The sequence below is a fragment of the Python bivittatus genome, unplaced genomic scaffold, assembly GCF_059951505.1.
Source record: "Python bivittatus isolate LINGU-HERP-01145 unplaced genomic scaffold, Pbiv_v1 ctg000090_np1212, whole genome shotgun sequence".
Classification (NCBI taxonomy): Eukaryota; Metazoa; Chordata; class Lepidosauria; order Squamata; family Pythonidae; genus Python; species Python bivittatus.
Window position 1 is genome coordinate 1,998,331 of NW_028277046.1, and position 12,472 is coordinate 2,010,802.

At 48.9% G+C, this 12,472-nt stretch overlaps 2 protein-coding genes across 6 annotated transcripts in view; one reads left to right on the forward strand and one right to left on the reverse strand.

Annotated features, from left to right (window-relative positions):
* Positions 1 to 12,472, forward strand: part of MORN1 (MORN repeat containing 1) — a 169,672-nt gene that overhangs the window by 148,823 nt on the left and 8,377 nt on the right. Inside the window, exon 15 of one of the 5 annotated variants that reach the window (XM_088136711.1) lies at positions 8,440 to 8,648. The exons of 3 other annotated variants lie outside the window; for them this stretch is intronic. In XM_088136711.1, coding sequence (XP_087992837.1) covers positions 8,440 to 8,501 — 62 coding nt within the window. In that variant the 3' untranslated portion in view covers positions 8,502 to 8,648. Of the gene's footprint in view, positions 1 to 8,439; positions 8,649 to 12,472 lie in introns of those variants that run through there. One more of the 5 variants, XM_088136710.1, reaches the window with a different exon arrangement.
* The window catches only part of SKI (SKI proto-oncogene), a 113,322-nt gene that overhangs the window by 8,513 nt on the left and 92,337 nt on the right, over positions 1 to 12,472 (reverse strand). The gene's annotated exons all lie outside the window — the stretch shown is intronic.

Here is a 12,472-nt window from a genome sequence, read left to right on the forward strand (position 1 = left end):
AAAGCTGCCCTTTCCTTATTTATTTCTGCTCAGAATGAATTTTGTCATTTACGAAAATACTAAATAGCTGGGCTGGGCTGTAACAGATTCGGTGTTATATATCTATTCTATACAGATGTTTGAGAGTCGCTTTTCCTAGCCCTGGCATGAGCCCTTCCAGAACCCAGATGAAGCCTGTTTCCCTCCCCCTGGCATTTTACTTTATTTATCATACTTTTGCTGGTGGTTTTAAGGTGATTTTAACTAGTGTTATTTGTGCACTGCCCGGGGAACGCAGATAAATGTCCCCAAGGAAGCCAGCCAGCTTTTGCCTTCACCAAAGATGTTAAAACAGGGAACAAGGAAGAGGAAGTTGGGCCTGACATTAAAACTCCAGCGTCTACCAGAATGTAAGCCTCTTAAAATGGTAGCTGTGCAGGCTTCATTAGTCCCTGCAGGGCGTTGAACAGACCATTTATGTTCATCAGCTTCCAAAAGCCTTGTTACCAAAAGCCTGTGTTCAATGTGAGGGATTCATCCACAACTTGAAGTCCAAACTTGTATCGATGCTGGAATATAGAAATTTCTCTCCCCTGGCAGGCAAAGTCCATTTTGAGTGCAAAGGAATTAAGGAATTAAATAAACCAGTTGCAGTTAGTCATATGGAAAAACCCAACCCACCCTTCCTTATTTCTAAAGGTGCTAAACTCTAGCCAATCCTGGATTATTGTTGTTCTTTTAAATCCCAGGACTGAAGGCTAGACTCGGAATTTTAAAAAAAATTGCAGGAAACAGTGATGACAAATCCATGGACATGTGTGCGCGAAGTCACCTGCAACTGTGTCCAGCTCAAAGAGGAGATTTATTTCCTTGCATTTCAGCAGAAACTTGTACCAGCTTGGGAGTTTCAAGTCCCCTCAAATTTTGGGAAATCTATTAAAATGATCATGCAGCTAGGTCTGATTGGGAGGTATTCAGTATCATTGAACAAAAGCACATCAGAGTTTCCCAAAACTAAATAGTTCTCAAAGATGCAATAATAAAATCATCCTCCTCCTCACTGCATGAGAGAAAGCGAGAGAGATTTTCCAAAAAATGCCTGCTAGAAAGCAGGCCATTCTTGAAGGATGACATTAACGAGAGAAAGGAAGGAAAAACGACACAGCCCAAGAATTTGCAAACTGCCTCGGCTAATTGGATGTGGAAAGGTAAGCCTTTAAAACGGTGGTTTTGGAATTGGAAAGAGGATCCGATGTGCGAACAGGCCAGACTTTGTTATTCTGTTTGCAGCGGTTGTTAGGGCAATGACTTCACAATGCCGCAGCTGCAGCAGATCCTGCTGGCCGGCTGCCGAGATTCTGCTTTGCCTTTTGCACAAGTCGCTCCTCTCGGCCTATAAATCACCCGCCAGGATAAGAAAGCGCTCTTGGCCACCTCCAACCTTTTCCAGGGCCAGCGGAGTTGAATTCCAAGGGCCCCAGCCTGACTGGGTATCTCTCGGGGCAGGAATAAAAAGCCCGTCTGTGCAAACGAGAATGCCGGGGAACGGAAGGAGGCCTGAGGAATCCAGCGGGCCTAAAACGCTCCATTTTCATTGTTCTCCTTTCCGTTTCAAGACAACCTGCTGGCTTCTCTGGATTCTGAGTGTGATCTATGAATGGATCCGGAGGCAAAAGATGCCACCCTGGATTCTGAGGGATCTACCACCACCACCCTCTCCTGGCTCGTGGGAGCGTGCCAGCCAAGAGATTGCATTTTCCAAGGTCACCTCCCAGACTCATCCTGTGCCCCCAGAGCGCGGTTCTAGGTTCCTCTTCCACAAAGAACAGCCAAAGCCAGATGCTTTGGGCCGGCAACTGCAGGCACAGAACTCATTTTCTGGAATACTGTGCCAAGTGCCGGCATGCTTGGCTTTGCAAAAGAGCAGTCCTCAAGGATGGCACTTTTAAACACTGCTTTTATTAAACAAACATGGTTTGTGTTTGGCTTCCTCGCCCCCCAGGGTTAATGCGGATCTCGGAGGAGGAGGAGGAGGAGAAGAGAGAGGAGTGCTGCTTTTGCATAGGAAAAAGGAAACCGTGACAACATCCGAATGATATTTGGCAAGTGCCGCAGATCCCAGCCCAGTCTGTTGGGGATGGCAAGCTGGGCGGGGGGAACGGGAGGCGGACAAGCAGGTGGCGGAGCTCAGAACAGGGGCCTGTTCTTTCTTTCCTCCCCGTTTCCCCTTTTGGGGTCTGATCCTCCCTCTTTTCCTCCACCTCTGTTCTGCAGAAAGGATATTTGGTGCAGATGGGAGTTTTGGGTTTTGTTTTTTGGGGTTTTTTTGGTGGGGGGAGTAGATGGCAACCCCGTGCCCTAGACAAAATACCCCAACAGCTCCTGCTGAAATTTTTCCTCACTGAAGTTTGGCCATTGTCTTTTGCCACCTTGAATGCCAACCAGGCTTTCCACTTAAGATTTTTTTTTTAAATCTTCTCGTAATTGTTTCTTTTTACTTTGTTACATCCTGTAACAAAGTGAAGTTTGTGGAAAATTCAGGCTCGGGAAGCTCGACCAATAAACAGGCCACCAACTAATTTATGTAAATAACCCACCAGCCAGAACGGATGTTCGAGGCCCCTTTTTACGAAGTAGAGTCTCCCCCATCAGAGGGGCCTGACGGTTGGCCACACGCGTGACGCAAACAGGCAGATGCGTTTCCAACACGACGCAAGATCAACGGCAGGGTCTACTGTCCAACACGCTACAGTCCTCATAATGCAGCCAAGGACAAGCACCTCTTGCGCACCTCCCCAAATGACACCGTCACCTACCCCGTCTGCATCATCCAGATAAAGGCTTCAACCCACCGTAATGCCACTGGGTGGGGGTCCAGAGGCCCCCTAGGTCCAAGGGTGTCCCTGCCACCCGGCTACAGGTGAGACCATGCTCGAACCCAGAAGGGTTACAGGAGAGAGCTGGAGCTGGAGCTGGAGCTGGAGCTGGAGCTGGAAGGAAGGAAGGAAGGAAGGAAGGAAGGAAGGAAGGAAGGAAGGAAGGAAGGAAGGAAGGAAGGAAGGAAGGAAGGAAGGAAGGAAGGAAGGAAGGAAGGAAGGAAGGAAAGGGTGTACTCAGAAACCCCATGAGGGTCTGCAGTGTCCTTGCCATCCAGTTGTTCCCATTCTAGTTCCAAGCAGATGTTCACTGGAATGCAGGGGCTGTTCATCGGAAGGTCACTCCCAGCACGCTGCTCTTAATGGGGCTAATTTCACCCCTCGTCAGCGCAGGTCCGCGCTTGACACGTCTGGCCAAACACGCTGGCTGGCCCCGTGCTGCGACGGCAAAGCTGAGCATGGCTGGAGGGAAGAGACGTTTCACCCTCCACCTCGTAGAACCACCTCGCCGTCTTCAGGCCGAGGCGTAATAATAAAATCAGCAGGCAAGGTGATAAGAGAGTTGGCACGAGCCAGCGCTTGGATTCTTTTCAAACAAACGCATCAGCAGAAATCTCAAGGCCTGGGCAGAGACTGCCACGCTCAGGGATTCGGTTGCAAGGCGGCATCTCGCCAACCCACCCCCTTCTGAAAGGTCTGGGACTACAGCATGGCCCTGGGCAGCTCCATGGGGCAGTGCCTCTGAACCAGACACGCCCCTTCTGGTAAAGCCCTGCAAACACTAGAGGTGTGAGGGCGAAGGGGGCTTCTGCATATGTATGCCTTGAAGCCCACACAACAAAAGAGAAGTGAGAAAGTGTCGAGCTTCATCTGGCCTGCTCACAGAAAGACGGCTGGTTTATGTGCCGGGCTGCATCTCAGCCAGGATCGAACTCTGGCCTCCCCTGGGTACAACTCCCCTTAACCTCCAAACTGAAGCAAGAGAAGAATCCAAGATTATCTGGAGGGCTGTACCTTCCCCACATCCACTTTAGGTCAAGCACCATTCCTCTCCCTGGAAGAACTACAATTCTGGTTTACGTGAACTATCTTCTGCCCTGACTTCCTTGTTATTCATACCCCAGGCGTTTCCTTTTCTCTCCTAACTCAACCCTCCCCTTGGCAGGTCTCCTCCTGGGCTGCTCAATCTATTCCTTTGTTTCTCCAGCAACTGTTATTCACATTTTTTCCTGTGCTCCCAAGTTCAGGTTCCTTGAAAATGCCTCCACGCCCCAGGGCTCAGGTAGGCTTTCTGAATCATGCAGGTAGCTCTGGCTATTGGCTGGCTAAAGGACTGTCCAGCTGCTTAACTTCAGACAATCTTTATGCATTTTTCTTTGCTTAAGGGGTGAAATGCTACAGGGGTCACCCATTACCCGTCTCTGCCCCTCTCTCATTTTCTGAAAGCACCTTTCCCACTTTCCTCTCCCCCAAAGAGGCAAAAATGTGAAAGGCCAGACGGGTAGACAAATCCCCCTTGCTTCCCAACTGGAGCGATTCCAGGGGTGCCCAAAACTTGCTTGACCTCTAGAGTGTTTTCCAATCCATGAAAGCATAAAGTAATTACTTTGCAAACATGCAAATAAATCACGCTTTCTGCAGTTGATGTCTGGCTGAGAATATGGACTTCCCAGCGCGAAAGTGACTCTTGCAAGCTGGCAAGAAGTATGTTGGAGAGACGGAGACGGAGAACGAAGCAGCCCACACTTGTGCCTTTGAAAACATCTGACAAACCAAGCAGGTGCAGCAACCACAAAATATGAGATTTTACTGGCTCAACTTTTCCGTAGCAACCGGGCTGTGAGAGTGAAGCAAAACACACACGCTGCAAAATCCTAGCCCTTTTCCACCCAAACTTTGGGCAGAGATTTTTGACTGAAGCCTGGGAGTCCACAACTGGTCGTGTCGCTGAGCCAGGTTTCCCCGGGAACAATGCACTAACATGGCAAAGCCGTTGGGAAGACGCAAGAAGCATTTCATTATCGACAGGAGGCCCTTCCTCTGCTTTGTGAAAAGAACTGGCGCTACTGGATTTCAATCCATGGTCTCTCCAGCACAGAAATACATTTTCAGCCGATTCTGAAATGCAGAAACTTTTAGACCCCATTTTATGGGAATATTTGAAATCAGCGGGGTTCCATCATTCACCGATTTGGGGATAATGAGAATACTTAAACAGGATGGTCAAGATAGTGGCCTGGTGGTGGTTCTGTCATAGAAGAGCATTTTATTGTCTATTCTTCAGACTCTGGGCCATTTTAATAATGGGGATGGGAGCATCAGCCCACCTTTCTCCAATGGAAATTCAACAGAATGTGGAATTCAAGAGTAGCAGGAAAAAAAACCGTCCAAGAATTAATCAATGAGCAATGGAAACAGCAACAAATAAAATAAAAGCTGGTATGTTGGTAGTTCGATTATCATCCCAATATCTGAGGGTTGGAAATCCCAAATGCTGGTGGTGCCATTTCCAAAAAGACTTTGCCATCTCTCTCTCTCTTTCTCGCGCACGCACACAGCCCTGTGCCACGCTCTGACAGTTGTGAGGCCCACAACCAACACACCATAGTCGATGACCTCAATGGGTAAGCCAAAGTAGACCCTGTTAATGAGGAACTGTGAGGTCCTGCTCAAGTTGCGCCCAATATGATTTACCAGCCTTGAGGATGGCTTTCCCTGATCCACCATGCGCACACATGCTCTTCTACACACAATGTTCAAAGTCAACTTGGTACAGCCAGGCAAACTCCTCCTCCACTGTTGCCAGTCAGTGCAACACTAGACTGGGTTGGACCAAGGATCTGACCCTGTTAAGGCAGACTTCTATACTCTTCCGTTTGCATACTGGGGAAAAGAGGGTGAAAACCGACCGGCGCAACCATAGCTCAACTCTACCCAAACGCATCGCAGGATCGCTGCGTTCTGACTGAATATATTCCCTGCCAAGGAATATATTCCTTTCATTCAAACAATCAGCCCTAGGAAATGCTTTGCTTCAACCTCGGGCAGCTTTGAACATGGCTCAGGTGACAGGGATCCAGATTCTTAGAGAGCAGCTCTTCTGAATTGGAACGGCCTTCCAGTATTGGCCTCTGCGTGATAATCTCAGGCACACATTGCTTTATATTAACAATATTACAACGGTGTGTTTTTTTTTAATGTTCTTCAGAAATGACGCCTAGGTGGTATCGTAACTTTATTGACAAGTTATGATGGAAAGGACATGACGAACCATGATGTACAAAGTGTGGGCTGCCTTGCGCAAGCTTGGTTTGCTATATTTACCCAACTGCTTTGAAACTCTCCCTTCCTCCCAACCTCTCAGACGTCCTAATCTCATTTCCCCTGCAAAATGTTTTCTGTGAAGTCTGCACAAGGAAGCAAAATTCATCTGCTTCGCTGGAAAAATCACAGCTGCGGCTCCAAATTCCAGACCTGGAGGAAACTTCTGTTTTTTGTTCTCTATCTCATTGCGACATTTGGCTCGGTTTCGGCCAACGGTGGACCGTAATCACACAACAGAAGAATGAGATTCAGGCATTGTATTTTAATGATTTCCCACACTATTACTTCACACGTTTGTTCCTTTAAACAATCTCATCTCCCCCGCCCACAAATGGTTCCAAGAGAGTGATTTCAGGTCATCCCACAACTAAAAGTCTCAACATTAAAACAAGGTATTTTCTTGGTTTTGCTTCTATGAAAAGTGCCTTTGTCTATTCTAGAGAGATTCTGATTTTTAAAAACAAAAACAAACCGGGATCTTGCATCACTAAGGAACATAACATAAAACCTGGAACTGCTTCCATTTGCTGGAAGGAAAGGGGAAAATATATTTATTGTGATAAACTCAGCTGAGATAATCCACAGAAGCGGTCCAGATTATGTTGCTCGTTACCACACCGAGTGCCACCCTTCTGAGATGGAGGGGCAGCAGGGCCTGGGGGAGGGCAACAGTTACTGGGGCTGTGGCCGAGCCGAGGCTGCAGGAATTAGGTTTGGCCAGCTAACGGTGAAGCTGGAGTGTCTCATCTTCACCTTGGTGGGTTTTTTTGCACCCGCTTCCCTCAAGTTCCTGTACTGTCATCATCTCCCCCCTTGACTGATGGGGAGAAGCACCCCACCCCTGTGCAGAGGCTGGCAATGCAGGGGAAGCCCCAGTTTCGACTGCAAGGCAGCTTCGGTGCCTGGCACAGCTGTGGTCTCAAACGTCTGCAATTAGGCGATCATCGAAGGGAGACTGGGCCAAGGGCGGAATGGTGGCCTGTCCCCCTTAATTCTCTCGCAAGAGCAAAGCGTCCTTTCTCTAACTTTCTCTCCCTGTCCTGGGGGAAACTATTAAGCCGTGCTCGGGAAGAAGGGAAAACGTTCCCTTCCTCTCCGTCCTTCAAAACAATGTGGCCTCCGCCGCCCCCCTCCATGCGGGCGGGCGGGCGGCCAGGGAGCGCAGCTACTCGGAAGCAGGAGAAGGGCCCAGGCAGGAAAGTGTCCCCCTTTCCTCTGGCAATTATCTTTGGCAACAGTTGTGTGGGAACTCTCTGAATGGGACCGCCAATGGGGATGCCGCGGAGCACGTGCGGGGGAATATTTGCTTGTAAGTTTGGAACAGGGAAGCGCCTGGAAACCATCTCGAGGACTGAAGGGGGCTCTGAATAGACCCGGAACTTGAACGGAGCCTTTGCGCACTCGCTCATATGCCAAGGAAGCCTCTGCTCGCTTGTTCACGTTTTTCCTTCCCTTCGCGTCCCAAGGGTTTAAGAGTGTCAGGGAGGCCTGGGAGCGGCAGCTAGAATCTCCAAGCCAAGTTTTCTGGCTGGGAATCATGGGAGCTGAAGTCCCACTTTCCTGATGAGCGCCTATGAAACTATGTCTAGGGCAGTGTTTCTCAACCTGAGCAACTTTAACGTGTGTGGACTTCAGCTCCCAGAATCCCATTGGTGAGGCCTTGCGCTACAAGTTTATTTGGGGACAGTTCAGAGTGCGCAGCTCATTTTCCATGGGTTCTTGTGGTTGGTTGGGCTTTTTTTGGGAGGGGGGAATAGTAGCGATCCATAATCCATGGATAATCCAAAATCCATAATCCATGAAACGTACACACAAATTGCTTTCAATTCAGAGCGGCTAACAAGGACACAAACTGGCAATCATCTGCCCACACTACCTGGAGGAATTAACCAGTCTCCAGGATTTTGTTTCACACAGTTGACTGCCAACTTATCTCCCTGGCTACCAAAAAATGTTGAGTTCAGAACATCCAGAGTTGCTTTAAAGGCCCAAAATTTCACAGTGGGGATGTCAAGTCAGCTGTTAAACTGGTAAGAGGCATCAAAAGAGGAGGGAAAAGGAGCATGGTGAGCAGGAAAGAAAAAGGTAATTCTAGCCTTTCTTTGACAAAAGAAAAAAAAAGGCCATGGCAATAAATTACAAGCAAAACAGAAGGAAGAATTGTATTTCGGAAAAGGATGAAAGTCAGAAAAGGTATACTCAAACTTTCAAAGCCACTGACCAATCTAAGTTTGAGATCTTTCCTTTTTCTTAAATGCAGCCTTACACGCTCCGGTAGATGGCCTGAAGATGCCGGGAGCTGTTTTAATTTTGCTGAGTTAAGCAGGCGGGGAATTGCTACCTGGATGGGAGCGCCTGAATTCCAGCATGGGAGATCATTCCTTCCATCAGCAACGGACAACGGCAAATGCCAAACCCGGGAAAGCCCCAGCGGCACCATCCGTTCACAAGGAGGAAGGAGGGTCCCCATGTTTGCAGAAGTACAACGAAATCCAAGATCCTCATGAAGAAGAAAACAAAACCGGATCTCTGGCCAGCGAGGCCTCTGCATCTTGAGTGTTGGAGTCGGGCATGGTATGGGAGATGCGAAAGGAGGACGTGGCCGGCCGGCCGGCCGCTATCCTGAACAGAAGCACTCAATGCTGAATCGTCCTGTTGGCAAAACTGACACACGCGCAAAAGCCTTTCTTCAAAAGCCACAGGAACGGAGTTATCTTGTGCTATCTGGCTACTGGATGTGCCTCGCTCACCACTCTTGATCTCAAGAATGTCTTACTTGAAGGTACCCAAACTGAACGCAGGGACTTCCTTCACACAGTACGCAAGCTGGGCTCGCCTCTGGAAGCCCCAGTCTCTTAAATGCTGTAGGATTAGAGCCGCCCCCGCCCCCCCCCCCCCACTTTATAGCACCACAGAAAGATGCCTGTCAAGTCTGCTGGTATCACAACCTTCCCTTTCTCAATGGTATCCAAGGTCAAGGGAGCTGCAGAGCAGGCTGAAGCAGGAATCAAGCTGACCACAGCCATTTTCAGATTCCTACCCCGGCATCATTCTCTTGCAGGGTTTTTGCTTCTAGCAGCCTTGATGGCTGCTGGGGCCTATCCAGATCTGCCGGACTAGAGCCCCCATAATTCCCAGTGACTGATGGTGGCAGTCCGACAGAATTGGGACGCACCTCGTTGGGGAAGGCTGGATTTCTAGCAGAGAGAAGTGGAATGGAACGGAGAATATTTGACTATAATGAGGGCGGTGGGATTTTTTTTCCTAGCAAGGGTTTTACATTCAAGAGCAAAAAGACTGCAAGGGACAGGAACAGCCCTTTGTGTGGTGTGCTCAATTCGGCCGGATCTCATCCAACCCTGCAGCCAAGGAAACTCTGCTCAGAGCAGAGAGGAAGGGTGCTTAGCTGTCCCTCATGTCTCCCCAGAATTTCTCTTCTGAAAACTATGAGCATTTCTCTGGCTTGGGAATCCAGACAGCACCCCCAGACAGAAATCAGAGTGAGCAAGCGTGTGTGACTGGCTTTGGAACCTTGCTGCTGAACAACCAAAGAAAAATCAAGGAAGGCGCTTTTAAATAAAATTCCCAGTGGGCTTCTGAAAATTTTTCAGGGATCCTGGGAGAAAGCCCATCAACAGGTGCTACTTTCAGTCTGGCCTGCGCCGCCTTTAAAAATCAGGGCTGTGCTCTTGCAACAGCAGGAACATCTGGAGAAGGAAGGCAAGGCAGAGGAGAGGCAGGGCAACTCACCTTCCATTGAAATTTCAACACACCTGATTCAAGGACTTTAAAAGGAGGGGGGGAACTACTCATAATGAGGAAGTTGCCCAGAAGACTGAGTTGAACTAAAAGGGGGGGAAATCAAGTTCCTCATTAGTGCTTTATCCCTGAGACTCCGGGATAGGTTTTCACTTTCACCGAGACTGGATTCAAAAGAGTGAAAATACAAGAACGCAGGGCAGGGCAGATGTAATGCTGGGGGTGAAGATGAACAAAGGTTGCAGTCTTGTGCACACGGGGAGGGCCAGAACGCTTTTTAAAAACAAATTCTAGATTTAGATGAAGTTGTGGGAGGGAACTTTTTTTTTTTTAAACTGTCTGACACCTTTAGGGCCTTACAGTTTTGCCTGTTCTCCATCTCCAAAAAGTGGTTGTGGAGGGAGATGGCTCCAAGGACATTCAGAGATCAGAAAAGCAGAGAGGGAACCTCCGGGTAATACTGGGTTGCAGAACTAGGCCAAAATCTCCTGGTCAGAACAGATCTTGTCCCCAATAACAGCCTATCGTAGCACAAAGTCTTCCTATTTTCAGTGTCCCTGGAAAGGAGCCCATTTGTCTGAGCCAAATGGGCAAACTGGCCAACAGGGAGAATTTGGACAGTCTGTTGGGGAAGAGGGGGGAGCAATCCCGGCTCTCTTCAGTCCTAAAATTCTAAAAAAAAAACCAACGCTGAGCTTCATCCTCCCATTTCTCACCAGACAGCATGTATATATTTTTTAAAAATAATAATAGGGGAAGCTGAAAATATTACAGCTGGCTGCTCCAACCTCCGGAATGCATGTGTTATCGTTTCAAGGAAGAGGTGTTTTAATAATAACCGAAATTCTTTTTAAAAAGGTGGGGGGGAGACAGGCCTGGCAGGAAGAAACTGGGCCCCATCTTTCGGCTCTCGTGTAACATGATGGATATGAAGCCTAGAGGGGGAGAACAGGGCGAGCATTACTTCAGTGCAGCGTGACTAAACAGCCACATGGAGTCTGTTCCTGCTCTATTAATAGGATAAAGCTGAGTCCAGAAAGGAAGGGCCGTCTGGCTGTACAAGCCACTCGCATCAGGAGGAATGAGGCGTTTCGGATCCCCCCCACCCCCCCGGCGGTCACATCCAGGGACCAGAGCTTCGATGTGCCACCCGGGGGACTCAAAGAGCAGGAGGTACTCTGGCGAGTGGGCAAGTGGCAGTGTGAAAAGAGGAAAGGCCCCCAAATGGATCGGGCCAGGACAAAACCTCGGCTTTGCCCAGAGATTTCGTTAAAGCCAAACGCAACGCACTCAGTGTGGTTCCGCACGACTGTTCCTCAAGTGGGGATTTGTCGTCTCCTTTTGCTGTATTAAAAATGACAATTTGAGAGACACCGGGGGGCGGGGGGCGGCAAATTGGGGATCCCAGAATGTCGAGCAGGGATGTACGTAGACAGACCAAGTCCCAAGCGGCTGCAGGCGCAGGGGGCACTGAGGACGGCGCACGGCAGCTGCCAGCACTGCCAGATTTGGGAGGGCTGCAGACCCAACAGATCTGGACGCTAGTGGGTGTGGAGGAACCTGGTTTGGGAGGACCATATTGCCCTGACTCCTGTTATTCAGAGAGAAACATTCCACACTCGGCTCCCTCTTCTTGCCTTGGCAAGCCTCAGCTTCCCAGGGGAAGCCGTCTCTTGCCCTGCTCAATTCAGAGCCGATCTGGACGGTCCTCACGCTGGCTGAGGAAAGGCCCAGCTCATGCCCCCCCTTCCCCGACCAGGGCTATTGTGGTTGTCCGAGCGCTCCAGCTACGTAGAGGCCCGTCCTTTATATGCAACTTGGCCCAACTAATTAGCAATGAAAATGGTAATTGTCTTGGACGGACCACAGTGTAGTCAGAGGTCTCCCCATCAAGACCTTGAGGTCACAGAGAGCGAAGCATCCATTTTGACGCCGAAATCCATGCATCTAATGGCTGCTGCTCCTATCGCTTTATTTCTGCAACTTGTTTCCTTGCCTCCCACCACAATCTCAAAAACAGGGATTCTCTATTTTATATAGGCGGGTGTATAAAATTTCTCTCTCTCTCTCTTTCCTGCTCTCTCCTGGTCTCGTACAAAGTTTGTCAAATAAATATCTGGTGACTGGAAAAAAATGTTTCAAATGATATGACCTCAAGGGCTTTGGCAATATCTATCCATTATTTTTAACTGCCTGAAAAATTCACGTTTATGTTTATTTTAAAAATGAGGCGGTGCTTTTTAGGTGAAAAGGCTTATTTTTGGCCTCCCCTGCTTCCCCCTTCAACAAAGACCCTAGTGACATGATCAGAAGGTCTGTTCCCCATCCTCCTGAAGGGGGAACTGAACTAAAGTTTTTGGTAACAGGAACCGATTCCACTGGATCTTGTGGGGCTGTCAGGTCCGGCTTCCTTCTACGTTTATTTGGGCTTGGAAATGAGATGGCCATTTAGGTTAGTCCAGAAACGTGCAGGACTGTCCCCTCCTTTTGGTTTGAATCACAAGAGATTACAAGCTGCATCTTGCCATCAACAC